The 23160-nt window shown below is 44.9% G+C and overlaps 1 protein-coding gene across 7 annotated transcripts; it reads left to right on the forward strand.

Moving 5' to 3' along the window:
- The first annotated feature begins 5195 nt into the window (after nucleotides 1–5195).
- Nucleotides 5196–17605, forward strand: LOC125741768 (CMRF35-like molecule 5). 7 transcript variants are annotated; one of them, XR_007397847.1, is made up of 9 exons: nucleotides 5196–5490; nucleotides 6311–6637; nucleotides 7295–7417; nucleotides 7619–8065; nucleotides 8423–9122; nucleotides 10081–10666; nucleotides 15900–16004; nucleotides 16522–16571; nucleotides 16735–17605. XR_007397847.1 is itself a non-coding variant. In XM_049013083.1 (7 exons), the coding sequence occupies exons 1-7, from the start codon at nucleotides 5451–5453 to the stop codon at nucleotides 16906–16908; spliced, it is 855 nt and encodes a 284-aa protein (XP_048869040.1). In that variant the 5' UTR covers nucleotides 5203–5450; the 3' UTR covers nucleotides 16909–17605. The 7 variants fall into 7 exon arrangements, 2 of the variants coding, with proteins under 2 accessions (XP_048869040.1, XP_048869039.1); XR_007397848.1 differs by having other exon boundaries at nucleotides 7619–7654; nucleotides 7823–8065; nucleotides 8423–10666; XR_007397845.1 differs by having other exon boundaries at nucleotides 8423–10666.
- The last annotated feature ends 5555 nt before the right edge of the window (nucleotides 17606–23160 follow it).

Genomic DNA, 23160 nt, shown 5'->3' on the forward strand with positions numbered 1-23160 from the left:
CAGAACACAGGTACTATACATGTGAAGCAGCTGTAGTATGACATTGTAAATTAATCAAAACATTAGTATAAATATATGACACATAAGACATATGACAAATCTATGGATGTAAGATGTACAAATAGAGAAGTTTGTACAGAGATCTGAGCTATGAACCTGAGCTAGAAACATACATGTCAGGTGCATAGAGTGTGGCTGGGCTGGACTGGGCTGGGCTTGTATAGGAAAATTGGACATTGGTAGCCCGGGAGGGGGGGCGTTGGGTCTGTTTTGTGTTAGGCCATAGGGCCATAGGGCAAGAAGAGACTGTTTTAAATACTGTGTCCTCGCTTCATGTTAGCTGTATGTGGTTAGTTCCACGGACCCTGAAGAGAGAGCAGACCTTGGAGACGGGGTGGCGGGGGGGGGGGGGGGAAGGGGGGGAGAACCACCTACTGGAAGGGATTCGAAGCTGGAAGCTGCCCCAACTGGTGCACAAAGAGTTATAGTTATAATGTAGTACACCCAAACATTAATTCAATGTCATATAATCAATATCTATATAAATATCTCAAGTAGAGTCTAGAAGCCGAGACAGATTCCGGTAAAATGGGCAAAATGGTACCAAGGTGAACCAATAGAGCATGAGAATTGTGTTTGTTATACGTTTGAGCTCAGTTTGTTGGTGTTTTGTGACCAATCAGTACTTATAAGTCCTTATTGGGAATTGGGAGTTATGGTTTATCAACTGGTTGCTCTGTGTGCTCCGGGTGACTTGGTACCGAGTGCCAGAGTGTGACGGGAGTGTTTTCCTGGATCGCTCAAATAAAAGAGATAACCGAGAGCTCAACCAGAATTATCAGAGAGTTTGATTTATAATTTTTCTACTACAGGGCCACCTCTACAGTGTTTGCCTGCCTCCCACCCTGGGGGCTATCCTGCATCACGCGGCATGGTGTCCGGAATAGGATCCATCGCCCCGCCCTGCCACACTGTACTGGCTGAGTGAAAAGGTGACGATGGATGGGTGGATGGATGGAGACACACACATACAGACACATAACCACACATACACAGCAGGAAGATGGTAGCTGGTTACCCTAAAACGGCCACAATATTCCCTCATTACACACAGACTGCATGTGTTACCTACAGTTTAAAGGCTCATGTCTCAGTCACTCAGTTCAGTCTGGCTCTTTCCTTATTTGGTAAAAGTGAATCTGCATGCAATTATCTTTGGAAGATCAAATCCTCATTTAATGACATGAAGAAGACCACAGGTCTTTCAGAAGCCAGAACTGAAGAAAAAGGGAAGTGAGAACACAGACGATGCATCGCAGACGATGTCCTTCGGCCGCCTACTGGACCAGCAGCCCGGGGGCCAGACGCGGCCCTTTTCAGTGTCTTTGCGGCCTGCGAGCTGCCTGCAGATCTGGCTGCCATGTGGATGCTATGATACCTGTAAGTAAAACTGCAGCAATTAATGTGTAAGTATCACGTGCTGGTGGTGCAAAGGAGAAGAGGTGAGTGCAGGGGCAGAATTCAGAAGAAAAACTGCCAAAACCTACTGATCTCATGTTAATACATCGTTAATGAATCGTGACATTTTATCTGAAGCAGTTACTATATTTGTTACTATATCTGTTAATTCTGTAAACCTCTGTTAACTAATGAAGGAACAAGTCATGAGTAACACAAGTTAAATACCGATGCCGTATTTGTTCATCATTAATGAATCATTAATGATTGCTTTTATCTCAAGCAGTAATTATATTTGTTCATGATTTATACCTCAGTAGTCCATCCATCCATCCATCCATCCATCCATCCATCCATTCTTCCATCATCTTCCGCTTATCCGAGGTTGGGTCGCGGGGGCAGCAGTCTCAGCAAGGAAACCCAGACTTCCCCCTCCCCGGCCACATCATCCAGCTCCTCTGGGAGAATCCTGAGGCGTTCCCAGGCCAGCCGAGAGACATAGTCCCTCCAGCGTGTCCTGGGTCTTCCCCGGGGCCTCCTCCCAGTGGGACATGCCCGGAACACCTCCCCAGGGAGACGTCCAGGAGGCATCCTAAGTAGATGCCCAAGCCACCTCATCTGACTCCTCTCAATGCAGAGGAGCAGTGGCTCTACTCTGAGTCTCTCCTGAATGACGGAGCTCCTCACTCTACAGTATCTATAAGGGAGAGCCCAGAAACCCTGTGGAGGAAACTCATTTCGGCCGCTAGTATTCGCGATCTCATTCTTTCGGTCACTACTCTTAGCTCATGACCATATGTGACGGTAGGAACGTAGATCAACTGGTAAATCGAGAACATTGGCTTTTGGCTCATCTCCTTGTTCAACATGACAGATCAATTCAGCGCCCGCATTACTGCTGATGCCGCACCGATCCGCCTGTCGAACTCCCACTCCATCCTTCCCTCACTCGTGATCAAGACCCTGAGATACTAAAACTCCTATACTTGGGGAAGGACCTCCTCCCTGACCCGTAGAGAGCACTTCACCCTTTTCCGGCTGAGGACCATGGTCTCGTATTTGAAGGTGCTGATCTTCATCCAAGCCACTTCACACTCAGCTGTGAACTGCTCCAGGTCACGGTCTGATGAGGCAAACAGACATAAAAAAAGCAGCGCCTTAATTCTGAGGCCACCAAACTGGACACCCTCAACACCCTGGCTGCGTCTAGAAATTCTGTCCATAAAAGTTATGAACAGAGTTGATGACAAAGGGTAGCCCTGGCAGAGTCCAACCCTCACTGGAAACGAGTTTGACTCACTGCCGACAATACGGACCAAGCTCTGACACCCGTTGTACAGGAACCGAACAGCCCTTATAAGGTAGCCCGGCACCACATACTCCCGGAGCACCTCACTGGACTGTCCGAAGGACGCGGTCGAATGCCTTCTCCAAGTCCACAAAGCATGTGTAGAGTGGTTGGGCAAACTCCCATGCACCCTCCAGGACCCTGCCGAGAGTATATAGCTTTTTAGCCACCTCAGCGACCTCTGCCCCAGAGATAGGTGAATCCACCCCCAAGTCCCCAGACTGCATCCTCATTGGAAGGCGTGTTGGTGGGATTGAGGAAATTTTCGAAGTATTCCTTCCACCGACCCACAATGCCCCAAGCTGAGGTCAGCAGCGTACCATCCCCACCATAAATAGTGTTGATGCTGTACCGCTTTCCCGGCCTGAGCCGCCGGATGGTGGACCAGAATCTCCTCGAAGCCGTCCGGAAGTTGTTCTCCATGGCCTCACCAAACTCCTCCCATACCCGAGTTTTTGCCTCAGCAACCGCCAAAGCCGCATTCCGCTTGGCCTGCCGGTAGCTGTCAGCTGCGTCTGGAGTCCCACAGGCCAAAAAGGCTTGATAGGACTCCTTCTTCAGCTTGACGGCATCCCTTACCACCGCTGTCCACCAGCGGGTTTGGGGATTGCCGCAATGACAGGCATCGACCACCTTATGGCCACAGCTCCGGTCAGCCACCTCTATGATGGAGACGCGGAACATGGCCCATTCGGACTCAATGTTCCCCGCCTCCCCCGGGACATGGACGAAGTTCTGCTGGAGGTAGGAGTTGAAACTCCTCCTGACAGGGGATTCCGCCAGACGTTCCCAGCAGACCCGCACTATACGCTTGGGTCTGGCAGTTCTGACCGGCTTCCTCCCCCACCAGCGGAGCCAACCCACCACCAGGTAGTGATCGGTTGACAGCTCCGACCCTCTCTTCACCCGAGAGTCCAAGACATGCGGCTGCAAGTCCGATGATACAACTACAAAGTTGATAATTGAACTGCGGCCTAGGGTGTCCTGGTGCCAAGTGCACATATGGACACCCTTATGCTTGAACATGGTGTTCACTATGGACAATCTGTGATGGGCACAGAAGTTCAATAACAAAACACCACTCAGCAGTATGCCCACCCCTGCTCGGCGCCTCTCCCCGTGAGCAACTCCAGAGTGGAAGAGGGTCCAACCCCCTTCAAGGAGACTGGTTTCAGAGTCCAAGCCGTGCATCGAGGTGAGCCCAACTATATCTAGTCAGAACCTCACAACCTTGCACACCAGCTCAGGCTCCTTCCCCATCAGAGAGGTGACATTCCATGTCGCTAGAGCTAGCTTCTGCAGCCGAGGATCGGATCGCCAAGGTCCTCGCCTTCGGCCACTGCCCAACTCGCACTGCATCCGACCCCTTTGGCCCCTCCTACAGGTGGTGAGCCCATTGGAGGGGGGACCCACATGCCTTCTTTGGGCTGTGCTCGACCAGGTCCCATGGGTGCAGGCCAGGCTACCAGGCGCTCGCCATTGAGCCCCACCCCGGGCGTGACCCGCGTTTGCCAAGGGAAAATGAAAGTCCATGTTTTTATTCATCATAAGAGGTCTTTTGAGCTGCACTTCGTCCGAATTATATTGAAATTATATTGATATTCTCACAGACACATAAATGCTGAAACAGACACATAAATGCTTACATAGCCTGTCACCCTATTGAGGCATTAAAATGCTTCTTATTGTTTGTCAGGAGACAGTTTCACTGGTTTCGTTTGCTAGTTTGAATATGACAAAAGTTGGATGTGAATAATAGTTATTTAGCATCTTCTGATACTGTTTTACTGGTTTAAGTTTTAAATTTTCGATAGTCTATCTGATGCATCTCAGAATAAAGGAATGTCCACCACATCCAGTGTTTGCGAATCTTGTACTGAACCTATCAAACGTAGTTGGATACACATGAACACTGCACTTCACTGCCCACATTATGAGCTATTTTTAGCCACACTGTAGTTTGTGCAGCCCTTGAAGTTTTGTGTCTGTTACACTGTAGATATACTTTGTCTGTTTAAACTATCCATATACTGTATATCTGATGTTATATGATGTTCTCTTGTCTTATGTCTGCTCCGGATCATAGTGAGCAGGATGGCTTGTGGTGACTAAATGCAAAGAGTTCTTTCTGGTCAGAGTTTTATATTTAAGGTGGGTGGTTCATACTGATCATGGCTGGCTCCTTCATCACAATTTGGGGGTCAGTTACCTTGATTCTGACAGATTCCCTCCTGTGTTAATTTCCCTTGGAATTTATTGCTTCCTGGGACCAACACAAGAGGACGACAATCTTATTTTTTTGACCATTTTCTTTCGCAGTTTTAATCCCACAAATGTGCAATGAGCTGGTTTGTCAGTAGGGGGTGATAAGGGAGGTAACATATATGAAAATGAGACCACAGGAAGTGGGCAGTGCTGCTGTCACAAAACAGTTACACTGGCAAGTAACAGAGAAACTTATAGAACAAAACCATCTGACACATTAATGCAAACAAGAGCACTAAGAAACGGAGAGAAAACTGAGCAGAGGAGCTGAGTGAAGCTTCATCTGCATTAAATACAATCGAGGAAGAAAAAGCTGAGAAGGGAGGATCTCTGGGAGGAAACCGGAGACGCTGGAAGGAGACAGACTGCACTGCTAAGCATGAAGAAGCTCCTTGTGGTCACCTTCTGTCTCTGCTCAGGTAAGTCCAGCCTGACCTCAGAGGAGTGCTGCTCGACACTGACTGCAAAGTCCACTCACACCTACATGCCTGGATTCAGGGCTGAATCTGAGGCAGCATCAATAGTAACGGTAGCAGAGGTTAAAGTTCCTGAATGTTCTGTTAAAGTCTCCAGAGCAGAGCAGCGACATTGTCACTCTGGTAATGTATGCAGATGTCAGGACTAACATAGAGAGATGGGGAAATTTACAGATACATTCTGAAACACTGAGGTAACTTAACACTCAGCTTGGCCAAACAGTTAATCTCTCCTCCAAAATGCATTACAGCCACAAAACAGTAAATCCATGCCTCAAGAGACTCATACCAACAAAACATTAGCACCTAATATCTTTCTAGAAGAACACTATATCTCACACTAAAGAATGACCTACAAAACACTAACAGGCAGCACAACATAAATGGTAATTTGGATCATCTGTAAAGGATCATTGGTAAAGTAACTGTGATGTCATTTCTCATAATCATTGCATTACAAAACAGAAAATTTCTTCACTCTATAAAACGTGCAGGAATGCAGCACATTTCAATGGCCTTTATTCCTTACTGTAGCGTAATAATCAATTATCAATGACCAATAATCATTAGTAATTAAAAAAAAAACACAACAAACGCAAGTATTTCAGGAAATACAACAGAAACAAAACATATTGTGCATACACACACACACACACACACACACACACACACAGAGATGCACACACACACACACACATGCACCCTCATAAACACACACTTTGCAGCTTGGCTACAACTTGTATTGTATGTTTATATGTTGCAGCTGGATGCTGGGTGGTGTCAGGTGTGATCACAGTGTCTGGATATGAAAGACAGTCGGTCACAATCAGATGTTCTCATGGTAACGCTGGAACTAACTTGAAGTATTTCTGTGGGAGCGAATGTACAAGGTATGAAGACATTCTCGTCAAGACCGAAAATAATCATCCAAACAAGACGAATGGGAGGTTCACCCTGCATGATCATGGATCAGGAACCTTCAATGTAACCATCACTGGACTGAGGATGACCGACACTGGGATATACTGGTGTGGAGTAGAGCGAACAGGCGCTGACACCTACACAGAGGTGCACCTCACAGTGATAGAAGGTCTGGTTTATCATATTCATACAGTAATCTCATTCAGTCCCTTAAATATCTGCATCCTCCTTATTGAAAGCCAATGTTTTCCTAAAGGTATCTTACACCTGTAGAGACTACAAGTGTTATTTTAATGACAGTTGTATTTAAAATTGTACTTTACTCTTTATTAATGAAATCTTCCTCTCATGTTACCTTATGGGCAGCAGAGTGGTGCAGTGGTTAGCACTGTCACCTCACACCTCTGAGACCCGGGTTTGAGTCTCTGCCTGGGTCACATGTGTGTGGAGTTTGCATGTTCTCCCCATGTCGTCGTGGGGTTTCCTCCAGGTACTCCGGTTTCCCCCCACAGTCCAAAAACATGCTGAGGCTAATTGGAGTTGCTAAATTGGCCCTTGTTGTTCGTGTGTGCGTGTGCGTATGTGAGTGTGCGTATGTGCGTGTGTGAGTATGCCCTGTGTTGGGTTGCCTCCCCATTCTAGGTTTTTCCCTGCCTTGTGTCTATAGGCTTCCCCCCCCCCCACTACCCTGTATAGAATAAGTGGTTTCAGAAAATGGATGGATGTTACTGTAGAGAAATATTTACTACAGTTAGTGCAGAAAAGCTGACTGCATGATCCCTGAAGGTGATAACAGGCGTGACAGATTCCCTCTTTCATCCTACAGCTCCTACCACCACAACTACCACCACAACTACCACCACTCCCCAAACTACCCCCTCTACTACGCCTCAATCCACAGCGCCCCCACCTGGTACCACTGTGTATAATCAGAAGACAAATTCTACAGGTACCTGCGTGTTCTTTCTCAGAATAGTACATATTGCATTTGACCCTGCAGTTTATCCATATGTCTATATAATGCTTTATGTTTGATGCAGTCGTCACAAACTGGAAACGTTTTACCTTAGAGATGTGAACTTTACTTCTCCCGAATTTTCCGGTTTGTTTTGGTATGTTTCCCATCTGCACATTTCTCTGTTCCTCTCAGCTCCATTGTCCACCAGCATGACCGCGGCATGGTATGGTAAGATTCACTCACCTCCACACTCTAAGCATTAGTAACATCAGTTACATTAAATACACTCAAATGCATTTTCACACAGAATTCAACATTCATGGAGTCTGGGTTGTTTTCTGAGTGTCAGAAATGTGCATATAATAAATTATAACTTTTTATAATCTTTTCGTTCAGCGAAATTCACTTCCTGTGCCCAACTGGGAAAGAGGAAGCTGACCAGCAGCAGAAATATGGCAGCACTGAGAAATCACATGATTTTAGAGGAATGAGTTTACAGAAGTATGACGAGGAGATTATCCACTGGAGGGAGATGGGAGCGTGTATGTCACCAGCCTGCGTCGTTTCCTGGCTGTGCTGCCTAGTCTGTGATCATAGCCACACTTTTCCAGTCTTCAGATAGATAGAACGACCAATGAGGTGAAGCACATTTTAAATGGCTTCTGTACCTACAGTAGCTAAATCAGGGGTGAGTTTCATGATAATGATCATTCTTGGCGTCTTACTAAGACTCTGAAGATATTCAGTTGTGTTCAAAATTATTCAAGCCCCAATGCTGTAAAGGGTTTTAGGGAATTCAGTGTACATTTGTAATTGTGTTCAGAATGAAATCTTACAAGGACTTTTTAAAGAACCAAATGCAACTAAAAGGACATCAATTGTTTTTGTAAAACAGTATTAAATGTTTTTTTGTGATTTCTTCATTGACACAATTATTCAACCCCTTAAAGACTACCACTCTTAAGAACAGAGGTTCATTCAAGTGTTTTCAATCAGGTATTGAAAACACCTGTGGATGTCAACGAGCAGCAATCAAGCATAATAAGCACCAATTAGGCAGATTTAAAATGACTGTGATACTCAGCTCCTTCTAGACATTTACTGGTGTGTTTACAAACATGGTGAAGTCAAGAGAATGGTCCAGGAAGACAAGAGAAGAGGTGATTTATCTTCACGGGAAGGGCAATGGCTATAAGAAGATTGCAAAGATGTTAAACATTCCAAGAGACACCATAGGAAGCATCATTCGCAAATTCAAGGCAAAGGGCACTGAAACGCTACCTGGTCGTGGCAGAAAGAAGATGCTGACTTCGACTGCTGTGCGCTACCGAGAAAAGTCCCCGTGTGACTGCTGAGGAACTGAAAAAAGATTTGTCAGATGCGGGTACTGAAGTTTCAGCTCAGACAATAAGGCGCACGCTGCGTAATGAAGGCCTCCATGCCAGAACTCCCAGGCGCAACCCCTCGCTGTCTCCAAAGAATAAGAAGAGTCGACTGCAGTATGCCAAACGTCATGTGGACAAACCACAAAAGTTTTGGGATAGTGTTCTGTGGACAAAATTAGAACTGTTTGGGCCCATGGATCAACGCTATGTTTGGAGGAGGAAGAACAAGGCCTATGAAGAAAAGAACACCTTGCCTACTGTGAAGCATGGCGGGGGGTCAATCATGCTTTGGGGCTGTTTTGCTTCTGCAGGTACAGGGAAGCTTCAGCGTGTGCAAGGTACCATGAATTCCCTTCAGTACCAGGAAATATTGCAAGAAAATGTGGTGCAGTCCGTCACAAACCTGAGGCTTGGGAGACATTGGACCTTTCAACAGGACAATGATCCCAAGCATACCTCCAAGTCCACTAGAGCATGGTTGCAGAATAAAGGCTGGAACATTTTGGAGTGGCCATCGCAGTCACCAGACTTAAATGCGATTGAGAACCTCTGGTGGGACTTAAAGAAAGCAGTTGCAGCGCGCAAGCCTAAGAATGTGACTGAACTGGAGGCTTTTGCCCATGAAGAATGGGCTAAGATACCCGTAGATCGCTGCAAGACACTTGTGTCAAGCTATGCTTCACGTTTAAAAGCTGTTATAACTGGAAAAGGATGTTGTACTAAGTACTAAGAATGAATGTCACTTGGGGGTTGAATAAAACTGATAATGATGTGAGCACAGAAAAGACATTTGTGGTTATTTCATTATAAATGTTATGTTATATTTCTCTGACTTACAAGTGTCTCTTTGATTTAATTGTAAACAAGATGACTGAAATGATCAAAATCAATGCCAAACTGGCCAAAACACTCAATTTCAGTGGGGGTTGAATAATTTTGTACACAACTGTATCAAATCAAATTTATTAATAAAACACTTTTTAAACAACAGGAGTTGATCCCAAAGTGCTGAAGAAAAAGCAAATAACACAGAATCAACAAAAAACTAAAAGAAAATAAAAGAAACCAATAAAACAATCAGTAAACAATGACACTATAAAGAAAGTAAAACCTGGAGTGACCAGGCGAGCGAAAAGCCAGTGAGTAAAAATGCGTTTTAAGACGGGATTTGAAAACCGACAGTGAAGGGGCCCTTCTGACAGTTAGAGGTTAGGCACTGCACAGTTTAGGGGCTAGGACAGGAAAGGCACGATCACCTCTCTGCTTCAGCCTAGACTTCCGGACACTCCATAAAGACAGATCAGCTGACCTAAGTGATCTCGGTGGTGTGTAAGGAGCTATGAGTTCGGTGATGTATGAAGGGGCCAGTCCGTTTAAGGCTTTGAAAGTGAACAAGAGAACCTTGAAGCTAATTCTGAACTGTACAGGGAGCCAGTGGAGAGAGGCAAGTATTGGAGTAATGTGGGTGTGTATTTTAGCTCCTGTTAAAAGACGCACTGCAGTATTCTGTACAAGCTGCAGACAGGAAAGGGAGGTCTGATTAATACCTGCATAAAGTATATTACAATAGTCAAATCTCGATTAAATAAATGCATGTATTTATTTTTCTAAATTTTTGAATGACAGAAAGGGCTTAACTTTGGATAAAAGTCTTAGCTGAAAGAAGCTTTATTTAACTACAGACATAATTTGTTTATCCATCCATCCATCCATTTTTAAAACCGCTTATCCTACTGGGTCGCGGGGGGTCCGGAGCCTATCCCGGAAGCAATGGGCAAGAGGAAGGGACCGACCCTGGATGGTGGGCCAGCCCATCGCAGCTAATTTGTTTATCCATTTTAAAATCTTATGAAAGGTATGTCTTTTCCTACATCTGTTTCCTAAACAATCTCTGAAAAGATTGCTTAATGGAGAGCTTAATAGGTCAATATCGACGGAAAATCCCCTTCCCAATCAGAATCAGAATCAGAATCAGAATCGTGTTTATTGGCCAAGTATGTGCAAGCACATACAAGGAATTTGATTCCGGTAGATGTTGTCTCTCAAGTAGTGTAAAAAGAAAACAAAAAACAAAACAGCAGTGTGTAAGGATACAATGAACAATATCCAGAGCAAGTGTAAATACTATAATATACAGTTACAATATGACTGTGAATATGGATTGTTCTACAGTATAAGACAAGTGTTAACAGGTGTATGTAAGTGTTGTTTGTACATATTGTATAATAATATGTTTATTCTATTTATAAATATATATATAATAAATATAAATATATGCATGTATGTACATAGTATATATATGTGTGTATAAATGAGCAATGAACAGTACAATAAAATAATCTAAATCTTATAAGCAGAAAAAAAAACAGAGCTTACAGAATAGATACCAGAATATATACAGATATATACCAAGGAGTGTACATAAAGTGCAGTGCAGTGCTGAAGGTGTTTGGCAGTGCGTCAGTTCAGCTGTTTAGGAGGGAGATGGCGAGGGGAAAGAAACTGTTCCTGTGTCGGGTGGTGCTGGTCTGCAGGCTTCTATAACGTCTGCCGGAGGGCAGCAGGTCAAAAAGTCTGTGTCCAGGGTGTGCGGGGTCTGTGATGATTTTTCCTGCCCTTTTCTTGGATCTTGAGAGGTACAGGTCCTGGATGGAGGGCAGGGGGGCACCGGTGATCCTTTCTGCTGTCCGTACGGTCCGCTGCAGTCTGTTCCTGTCTTGTTTAGTGGCAGCTCCATACCAGACAGTGATGGAGGAGCACAAGACAGACTCAATGACCGCAGTGTAGAACTGGATCAGCAGCTCCTGTGGAAGACTGTACTTCTCCAGTTGCCTCAGGAAGTGCATCTTCTGCTGGGTCTTTTTGAGGATGGAGGAGATGTTGGTCTCCCACTTCAGGTCCTGGGAAATTGTGGTGCCCAGGAACTTGAAGGTCTCCACAATAGACACCGGGCTGTCTGCTATGGTGAGGGGGGACAGTGTCGTGGGATGTCTCCTGAAGTCCAGTGCCATCTCTACCGTCTTGAGAGTGTTCAACTCCAGGTTGTGCTGACTGCACCATAGTACCAGCCGCTCCACTTCCTGCCGGTATGCAGACTCATCACCATCCTGAATGAGCCCAATGACGGTGGTGTTGTCTGCAAACTTCAGGAGTTTTACAGCTGAGTTCCTGGAGGTGCAGTCATTTGTGTAGAGGGAGAAGAGCAGTGGGGAGAGGACACATCCTTGAGGGGCACCAGTACTGAGTGACCGTGTTACAGAAGTGATCTCCCCCAGCCTCACTTGCTGCTTCCTGTCTGTCAGGAAGCTGGTGATCCACTGACAGGTAGCTGGTGGCACGCTGAGCTGGGAGAGTTTGGAGGAGAGGAGTTCAGGCACAATGGTGTTGAACGCCGAACTAAAGTCCACAAACAGGATCCTGGCGTAAGTTCCCGGGCGGTCGAGATGTTGTAGGATGTAATGCAGCCCCATATTCACTACATCATCCACCGACCTGTTTGCCCGGTAGGCAAACTGCAGGGGGTCCAGCTGGTGTCCTGTAATGTCCTTCAGATGGGCTAACACCAGGCGTTCAAAGGATTTCATGACTACAGACGTCAAGGCAACAGGTCTGTAGTCATTCAGTCCAGAGATGGTGGGTTTCTTGGGGACCGGAATAATGGTGGAGCGTTTGAAGCAGGTGGGAACTTCACACAGTTCCAAGGATCTATTGAAGATGCGGGTGAAGATGGGAGCCAGCTGATCAGCACAGGCTTTGAGGCAGGAGGGGGAGACACCGTCTGGACCTGCGGCTTTCCTGGTCTTCTGTTTCTGGAACAGTCGGCTCACATCCTCTACGTGTATTCTGAGTTCCAGGGGGGAGGGTAGGGGGTTGAGAGGTGTGATGGGGGTCGTTGACTCTGGGGTGGGGTGGGTGAGGGGTGTGTATCTGTCCGTCTCAAACCTGCAGTAGAAGGTGTTCAGCTCGTCTGCCAGGTCTTTGTTTGCTGCAGCAGGGGGTGGGGGTCGTCTGTAGTTGGTGATGGTTCGCAGACCTCTCCACACTGACGCAGGGTCGTTGGCTGAGAACCGTTCCTTCAGCTTCTCAGAGTAGCTTCTTTTAGCCACTTTGATCTCCCTGGTCAGCGTGTTCCTGGCTTGTTTGTACAGGGCCCTATCACCACTTCTGTAGGCATCCTCCTTGGCCCGGCGAAGATGTTGCAGTTTGGGAGTGAACCATGGTTTATTGTTGTTGTAAGTGCAGAAGGTCTTGGTTGGCACACATACATCTTCACAAAAGCTGATGTATGATGTCACCGTGTCTGTGAGCTCATCCAGATTATCAGATGCAGCCTCAAAAACAGTCCAATCAGTGCAGTCAAAACAGTCCTGCAGTTCCTGCTTTGCTGCATTGGTCCACTTCTTCACAGTTTTGACTACAGGCTTGGCACGTTTAAGTTGTTGCCTGTAAACTGGAATAAGATGGACCAGACAGTGATCAGAATGACCCAAAGCTGCCCGGGGGACAGAGCGATAGCCATCTTTTAGAGTGGTGTAACAGTGGTCCAGTGTGATTTTGTCTCTGGTGGGGCAGTCGATGTGTTGTCTGTATTTAGGAAGTTCATGGGTTAGTTTTGCTCTGTTAAAGTCTCCAAGGACAATAAAAAGGGAATCAGGAAATTTCCTTTCCAGGGAGGTGATCTTTGTCAGCCAGCGTGCACAGCGCGTCGTTCGCGTTGGCCTGAGGAGGAATGTAAACTCCGACCAGAACAAAGGAAGAAAACTCTCGCGGTGAATAAAACGGTTTGCAGTCAATGAAAAAAGTTTCCAGGATTGGGCTGCAGAATTTCTGTAACACCGTGACATCAGTACACCAACCTTCGTTAATATAGAAGCAGATTCCGCCTCCCTTTGATTTCCCCGAGAGCTCCTTTACGCGGTCCGCGCGATGGAGGTGAAAGGCCGGCAGGTTTAGTGCAGCATCGGGGGTGCGATCACTGAGCCAAGTTTCAGTAAAACAAAGGGCAGCACAACGTGCAAAGTCCTTGTTAATCCGGTTAAGAAGCAGCAGCTCGTCCATTTTGTTTGGAAGGGAGCGGAGGTTCGCCAGGTGAATGGAGGGGAGCGCAGTGCGGAATCCCCGCTGACGTAGTTTCTTCAGTGCGCCAGCGCGCGTCCCTCGTCTGAGTCTTCGCCAAGCCCCGCAGATCGCAGCTGCTCCTCCGACTAAAATCTCCAAAAAACTTTCCGGGTTTGTGAAAAAAGGACCAAAATTGTTGTGAGATGACTGCCTGATGTTTAGCAGTTGATCTCTGGAGAAAGTAATGTGTTCTGGGCGACCAAACTCGCAGAAAAAAAAGGAAAAACAGAGAAAGTGAGAGAGAGCGCAGTACCGAGGCTGCCATCCGCGGCGCCATCTTGTAATCTATCATGAATATATTCTTATGTTTCATTAGGAATCCATGCATTACTGAGGCCAATTTGCTGCGCATTCAGAGTGCAGGGACAAAACCTAACAAAGATTGTAGTTTTTGATTGATTTCTTCAGTGAAACCTCAGGTTCTTTTACATTTGAATGATGAGGCAGAATCCTCATTTATAAGCAATTTATTATGACAGAATGAAAATGCTATAGAAAGATGCTTCACACCGCCGGTTCACTGTCTGTCTGTGTCTGTCTGTGTCTATCTGTGTCTGTCTGTGTCTGTCCGTGTCTGTCTGTCTCTGTCTGTCTGTCTCTGTCTCTGTCCGTGTCTATCTGTGTCTGTCCGTGTCTGTCTGTCTCTGTCTGTGTCTACCTGTGTCTGTCTGTGTCTATCTGTGTCTGTCTGTCTCTGTCTGTGTCTGTCCGTGTCTATCTGTTTCTGTCTGTGTCTGTCTCTGCCTCCCTTGAGGGAAACAGGCCCTTTATCCACGGTCTTCATACAGACTCCAGGAGTATCAGACAAAATCATTTAATCATACGGATCAGTTATTTTTTAATTAAGTGATGTTGGTTATGAAACCCTTACCAATGTTGGTCTTATTTTAAATGAGCAGTATGAGCAGACAAAGAGAGGCTCAGATCCATCCATCCATCCATCCATCCATCCATTTTCCAAACCGCTTATCCTATTGGGTCGCGGGGGGTCCGGAGCCTATCCCGGAATCAATGGGCACGAGGCAGGGAACAACCCAGGATGGGGGGCCAGCCCATCGCAGGGCACACTCACACACCATTCACTCACACACGCACACCTATGGGCAATTTTAGCAACTCCAATTAGCCTCAGCATGTTTTTGGACTGTGGGGGGAAACCGGAGTACCCGGAGGAAACCCCACGACGACACGGGGAGAACATGCAAACTCTGCACACATGTGACCCAGGCGGAGACTCGAACCCGGGTCCCAGAGGTGTGAGGCGACAGTGCTAACCACTGCACCACCATGCCGCCCCCGGCTCAGATCCAACAAAAGAATATTTTATGGAAGATGTACTTAACTAAGAACGTTTCGGGAAACACAAGTGTTAATAGACAACTTAAGGTAAAACTTACGAACGATGTAGCGTTACGAAGGTTCCGGGAAACGTACCCCAGAGTAAATATAGAAATGGACTAAACGATCAGGAACGATTATGAAATGAAATGTAACCTTAGACTGCAAACTGTGATAACTGTGCAACTGTTAAGCGTGACTAGTAATAATTAACAGTAAGAATAGCATAACCATAATAAGTATGAATAATCTGAAATAATAATAAAGATGTTTGTGTTACATTGACAGATTTGTTTCAGGTACACTTGATTCCCTGTAGTTATAGCACACAGTTACCTCTATAATACTGGAAAAAGAAGAATATCCACAGAGTCCTGATAAGAGACAGAAATGCCTGAAACTGCAGCAGGACGCTGAGTAAAGTCCAGCCTGTCAGTGTTTTCATATAAGCCCTGGATTTCGTATGAGTCTGTCCAGAATATCACAGCATCCGTGTTTGTCTGTTTATTCAATGCTAATGACACGTATTCCTCATGGAAACCTTTCCTGTGTGTCTCTGAGGGCTGTCAGCATGTAGCCCCTCATGATCTCAGTGATGGTTTCTATAGATGACCTGTGATCACTGTTCCCAGATCAGCTGGTTTACATCTCTGTGGGTCTGGGTGTCGCAGCCCTGGTGTTTGGCTTGATTGTGGCTGCAATCATCAAGGTACGACTCAAAGCTGGGAGATCAGAGGGTAAGTACATCTGAATTTTACACATAACACACACACACACACACACTCACACAGGTTTGTAATTATAACTTTATGACTCTCAATTAAATTCTATGGGAAAACTCTAATCCCAACATGATGACCCTAACCCCTACCCAGCCATAACCTTAACCATAAGTAAATAAACAAAATACTAGACTTTTGGTATTTCTATTTTTTTGATTGCATTCACAGATCTTTGTGAGGATCTGAAAAGGGTCCCCACAATGTCAAAAAAAAGTTTTTATCCCATTGTGGGGACATTACATGATTATAGAAGCTGTGAGTGTGATACCTACTGTGTGACAGACTAACTCTTATTAACACTCCCCAAACTGCCCCCTCTATGGCTCCTCACTCCACAGCGCCCCCAGCTGGTACCACTGTGTATTATCAGGAGACACAATCTACAAGTACATGCATGTTCTTTGTCAGAATAATACATGTTCCTACTGACTCCACAAAAACACAACAGAAATGTCATTGATGTGATCCACAGAAATACAGAATCCCAGCATGGCACCCATAGGCACTGGAAGAAGAGAAAAGGTAATCAGGACATTAAATTTATCATCCTTGACCAGTAATTTCTATGTGTAACTTGGTACAGGCAGAGCTGTTCCTGTAGCACAGGTTCTGTTGAGAGTCCTCCATCCTTCTAAGAAGTGATGTTCAGCCTTTCTGTTCCTCTAACTCTTGTTACGTTCTTCAGAGGGTGGATGACTATGACATGATGCTCCAACAGCCTGCTGCAGATACTGCTGTAAACCTACACAAAGACCCTAACCGCGTCACCTCTACATCCTGCAAGAATGACTGTATCTATGAAAACTTCACCACAAGCCCCCTAGATGATGATCTCATCTATGCAAACACCATCCAATAAGAGGCTTCAGCATGAAGGAGATTCAAAGATCAGAAAACTACACGCTGCAGCTTTACCAAACGTCTAACAACACAGAGTTTCTCCAGCACGGGCATCAGCCCACAAGCTGAACTTCACACTTGTCTTATTCCTGTGGCCCATATCTTTGTAAGAAATGAATTTCCTCCAATCAGAGACATCTCAGTGCGCAACACAAAGATGATCACATCATCTCCTTCAGAAGTTCTAATGAATCCTTTTTTGACCTTCATTCAGCAGTTGAGACCTTCCTTGCCTTTTTGCTTTCCTGGCCATTTAATTGCAGTCGAGCTTTATTAAGCCATATCTGTTGTGTTAGCTTAGCCATTCCAAACCTACACTCCCTTATAGTGTTTGATTTGAGCACAGGCATGATCAAATGGCTGCCATGACAACAGGGGTCGAGATGGCAGCATCAGCCACACTGATACCGGACGTTCTGTGGTGGGGGTGGCTCAGCAGGTCAGGCCTCTGTGCCAGTGGTGTCTCTATTGTGTGTGTCACAGAAGAGAGCATGATGGGATACATGAAAAAGGAGCATTCCAATGTACTGTATTTATTGTACCACTGCAAATACAGCATCATTCCACTGTACTGTACCACTGCAAAAAAAGCATCATTCCACTGTACTGTACCACTGCAAATAAAGCATCATTCCACTGTACTGTACCACTGCAAATACAGCATCATTCCACTTTCATTTTCTTGTTCCTTTGAATATATTTCAGGTGCCCTGCAGACATGCTCCCACTGCACAGCTATGCTCTGGCTCTCTGTTTACACATGAGCCCCCAAAAGACACGTTTCATCTGCAGATTTCAATGCTGCTTCATCTCTCCTTTGTGTCACACACACAGCTGCCTTCCGCTGCACAAAGACTGTGTCACAGAGCTCTGCATAAAAGCAGAAGTGAATTAGGCTGCTCATGTAATTTAGCTTTGATGCTCAAACCACAATATCTCACTTGGATGTCTCAAAATAAAATTTTAAATGATCTTTGTATATCTCACTTGGACATTTTAGTCACTCCAGCATAGAAACTGACAAACACGAACAGTCAAACACGCTTAAAAAAATATAAACTTTTGTGCCATCCTACACAAAATATCTCTTTTCTTACTGGTCTCTGTCTCTGTGAGGAAATCTTCTGTCCTCAGTCAGCAGCAGGAAGATGGTAGCTGGTCACCCTAAAACGGCCACAATATTCCCTCATTACACACAGACTGCATGTGTTACCTACAGTTTAAAGGCTCATGTCTCAGTCACTCAGTTCAGTCTGGCTCTTTCCTTATTTGGTAAAAGTGAATCTGCATGCAATTATCTTTGGAAGATCAAATCCTCATTTAATGACATGAAGAAGACCACAGGTCTTTCAGAAGCCAGAACTGAAGTAAAAGGGAAGTGAGAACACAGACGATGCATCGCAGACGATGTCCTTCGGCCGCCTACTGGACCAGCAGCCCGGGGGCCAGACGCGGCCCTTTTCAGTGTCTTTGCGGCCTGCGAGCTGCCTGCAGATCTGGCTGCCATGTGGATGCTATGATACCTGTAAGTAAAACTGCAGCAATTAATGTGTAAGTATCACGTGCTGGTGGTACAAAGGAGAAGAGGTGAGTACAGGGGCAGCATTCAGAAGAAAAACTGCCAAAACCTACTAATCTCATGTTAATACATCGTTAATGAATTATGACATTTTACCTCAAGCAGTTACTACATTTGTTACTATACCTGTTAATTCTGTAAACCTTTGTTAACTAATGAAGGAACAAGTCATGAGTAACACAAGTTAAATACTGATCTCATGTTTGTTCCTTAATGTTATGATCCAGTCTAGGGTTGGAGCAGAATGGAGACGGAATATGGAAAAGGAAAGACAGGAGAACCTGGGGCAGAGGGAAGGGAACACGGGACACAGAGGGATCTTTTTTTAATAGTTTTTTTGTATTTTATACACAGATACTTCACAACAATAGGTGCAACAGACTTCGGGAGTGACAAAGGCCAATATAACAAACAAAACACCGCTACCGAAGGAAACCCAAGATAAGTTAGTCCTACGTGAAAACAAAACACAAACAAAACAACAATACTAAGTCCTGTCCGCCTAACCAAACCAACAATTAAGCAACTCGTCACGTAGAACAAAAATGGCAGTCACTCCGTACACACCTACAGCACAAACACACAGAAAACACACAATCCAAGACGACAGTGTCCGAGGAGGCGAGCAAGAGAATGGTCAACAAAGAGGATTATACAACAATAATCCAAGCAAATGAGCATAAACCTCTCAAAGTTACTAGCCGTGGTCTTTTCTGTGCGACAAACCAGAAACAGGAAGTGATGCCGCAGACGGGAGAGGCGTGGCCAGGTCTGGGAGGTGGAGCTGAAGGGAGTGACTGGCGAATGGCAACTGGAGGGTGGGAAGTCCAGAGGACCTGTAGGGACACCCCCAAATTGCTTTTGGCACATAACACCCCACCACACAAGTGTGAACGCGGCAGGAGTTCACAATTACAATCAAGAACACCCACAACAAAGAAAAGGAGAACAAAACGAGCAGAATAATCGGGGGTAACGGTCAAGCTCGGGAGAGGGCGTCGGCCACCAAGTTACTAACTCCCTTCTTATGCCTTATTTCTAGGTTGAAGGATTGGAGTATCAGAGCCCAGCGCATTAGACGCTGATTAGAGTTACACATGGGTTCCAAAAACAAAAGACGGTTATGGTCGGTGTACACGACCACTGGTTGAATACTTTCTCCCACGTACACTTCGAAATGCTGCGATGCTAACAAGAGGGCTAGCGCTTCCTTTTCAATAGCACTATAGGCTAATTGGTGCTTCAGAAATCTCTTAGAAAAATAGCATACTGGGTGGTCAAGTCCAAGGTGATCCTCCTGCAGAAGGGCTGCACCGGCACCCACGCCACTAGCGTCTACTTCCAGCTTAAAGGGCTGAGTGAAGTCTGGGGCAGCCAAAACAGGGGAACTGCTAAGCAGTAATGGAAAGCGGCCTGGCACGCGGGGGACCAAGCGAACTTCATCCTTTTGTGAAGCAACTCAGTCAGGGGTGCAACCACATTTGAGAAATTCTGTCCTCGTAAGACCTTCCTGTAAGATCAGGAATCATTCTCGTAGCCCTATGTTGTACCTTTTCTAAGGCAGCAATGTCCTTCTTTAGGTATGGTGACCAAACTTGCACACAATATTCTACGTGAGGTCTTACCAAGAAATTATATAATCGTAGCATCACCTCCCTTGACGTAAACTCCACACACCTAGAGATGTAACCCAACATCCTATTGGCCTTTTATATTGCTTCCCCACACTGGCGAGAGTGGGACATGGAGGCATCAACATTCACACTGAGGTCTATCTCATAATCAGTTACCTTTATTTCAGTGGAACCCATAAAATATCTGTACTTTATATTTCTGCTCCCTGCATGGATTACCTTGCATTTATCTGTGTTAAATTTCATCTGCCAGGTATCAGCCCAGTCGCTAATTAAATCCAGATCCTCTTGTAGCCTCTCTGCTGCTAAATCAGTATCTGCTACACCCCCCACCTTGGTGTCGTCAACTTTACAATAAGGCTCCCCATATAAAGAGTTTATGAATGGTTTATAATCTGGTTATTAATCAGGTTATAATGCTTTGTAAATTATTTAAACAAGTTATAACAGTTTTTTATAAATGAGTTAGTACCATTTACAAGTGGCAAATGGGAGCCTTATTGTGAAGTGGTGCCGTTTATTCTCTTTAAGGCGCTCTGAGGCACTCAGAGGATACTCATCACGAGGGCGGGGCACGGTGCAGGCAGGCAGGTGGACGAGCCACTGGCGGCTCGTGGGACGCAATGGGGGATTATTAACTAAACTGAAAATTCTACAAACACTTACAACTTAAAACAGACCACGAGGGGTCAAAACTAAAAAAGGGATAACAGAGACCAACTATAGTACAAAAGGATCAGGGCAACAAGAGGCAGGTTGTCAGGCAAAGTACAAAATACACACCACTCTGAAATACACAATAGAGCTACACAACTGACATGCAATGACTCCAGTGGCCTTTACTGTGAAGTGGGCTTACTGGCATATCAGGGTAACATGCCAGATTTAAGGTACCACAGTTTAAATGGGCTTCATATTCGTTTACTTGCATTTTGCCCAGACTACCTTAAATCTGACAAGTTACCTCAATAAGCCAGTAACCCCGCTTTGTAGTACAGGCCCAAGAAGGAACCGAACAGGACCAGGAACTTAAATACAAAAAGGCTAACAAGAGTAATACAGGAGAGGTGAAAACAATTAACAAGGCCTAGTAAAGCAGGCAACAGGTGAAACTAATAATTAAGTGAAGGAACTGGGACATCAAACAGGGAAACTAAGAAACTGACAGAGAAACAAGGAAACAAAATCAAACACTAGGGAATAAACCAAGACAGGTAAAATACAGCCAAACACAAAGCAAAAAACCAAAACAGAAAACAAACCACAAAAAACACAAGAACTAGTAAACTGACACAAATGAAACACTAGGGAAGAAAATCTACAAAAAGACAAACAGAGGAGGAGGGATCTGAACACACGACTGAGGGGATTATAGGTAACCGCATGCTCAACTCAGTCAGCTATGCAGCCATGTGACGCATGAAGACTGACAATAGGGAGAGCAGGATGGCCAGCGCCATCTGCTGGCCAAACAGGGAGGAGACATGAAAGACTCAGATAAACAGGCGCTGACTCTGACAGGAGCATCCTTCCGCTATATTACTGTTCCTGTTACTGTACATGTTCTGCTCTGATGTTCTGATATACCGGTTCATGAGTTTGAGTCCCAAATCTGCCTTTAAAATCCAGTTTATGTTTATGTTAAGTTTATGTTTGGTTAGCAGAGACTTCTATCCAAAGCACCATACAGAATTATTATTACTATGATTATTTTATTAATAATAATAATAATAATAATAATAATAATAATAATAATAATAATAATAATTTGTCTTTCCTGATGACCATGAGAGCATCATAAATAGTTGAAAGATAAAATATGAAAATTCCCATCTGCCCCCCCCTATTTCTCTGGTCACAAGCCCCCCACTGCACTGTATTACAGTCCATTGTGTGAAAAGCTGCCCACCCAGCTCCCATTTCTAATTGCCCCCCAACCTGAGCAGCCTCCATCTGGGCCTGATGGGGACCTATTTATGCCTGTATGATTTATTTTAATTTTTGGTCTGCAGTTCGCAAAACAAATAAAAGTGCAATTTTTCTTTAAAGGAAGCAAAGCCTACAGTTTTGAAGGTATTTTAAGATGTTCAAATAAAAGCTAATGGGGCTGTTATTTTTCTTCTCTCCCAACTTCCATTCCTTACCAGGCTACAGACGATTCAGCTCTTCTGCCAGCTGATCCCTCCTTGCCTGCGCTGCTGCCGGCGGACACTGCTTTGTTGGCAACGATGCATGCAGTTCAGCATCAGCCTTCTAAAGTGCTCCAGTGTGTCCTCATTTATGTCCAACAGACATCAATATTACGCAGCACACAACATGCCGCAAAGAATGGCGTGACCTTCTGACGGCTGCACTGCCGTGTTCCACCGGACTTATCGAAATATCTCAAACACATTTTAAACAATCCAAATGCCCTTTCAGTTACAGTATCTGCTTAATCCTGATAATAAACTCGAAAGGTTTTTTAATGATATGGTTATTCTTCGCTTAACATACACTATATTGCTATAAGTATTGGGACGGCTGGCTTTAGATAGACACGAACTTTACTAACATCCCATTTTTAATATATAGGCTTTAATACAGAGTTGGCCTCTGGTTCAGTGAAGCCATTCCTGCATTGTGTTCCGTTGTGTTTTATTGTGTTCCATTGTGTTTTATTGTGTTCCATTGTGTTTTATTGTGTTCCATTGTGTTTCTTTCCCTCTGACATTATACTCTGTAAATGTGAAACACATTTCACAAAGCTGTTCCACGTGATGACTTATTCGGCATTATTTGCACTTTGCTTCTTATATTAAACAGGCTTATAAAGACTGAATTGACTTGTCTCTCATAGTTCCTTGGGTATAAGTTTGAAACTGTTCTGCAGACGAGTTTGTATTTTGCTGGAAATCCTTAATACGTGTTCTAATGTCAGTGTTTTTATTAAGACACAGTCCAAAAACACAGGCTAACCATGCTGGACCCATGAAGGAGGCTTGCTTATATCTGCTGA

This window comes from Brienomyrus brachyistius, chromosome 5 (genome assembly GCF_023856365.1).
Source record: "Brienomyrus brachyistius isolate T26 chromosome 5, BBRACH_0.4, whole genome shotgun sequence".
Classification (NCBI taxonomy): domain Eukaryota; kingdom Metazoa; phylum Chordata; class Actinopteri; order Osteoglossiformes; family Mormyridae; genus Brienomyrus; species Brienomyrus brachyistius.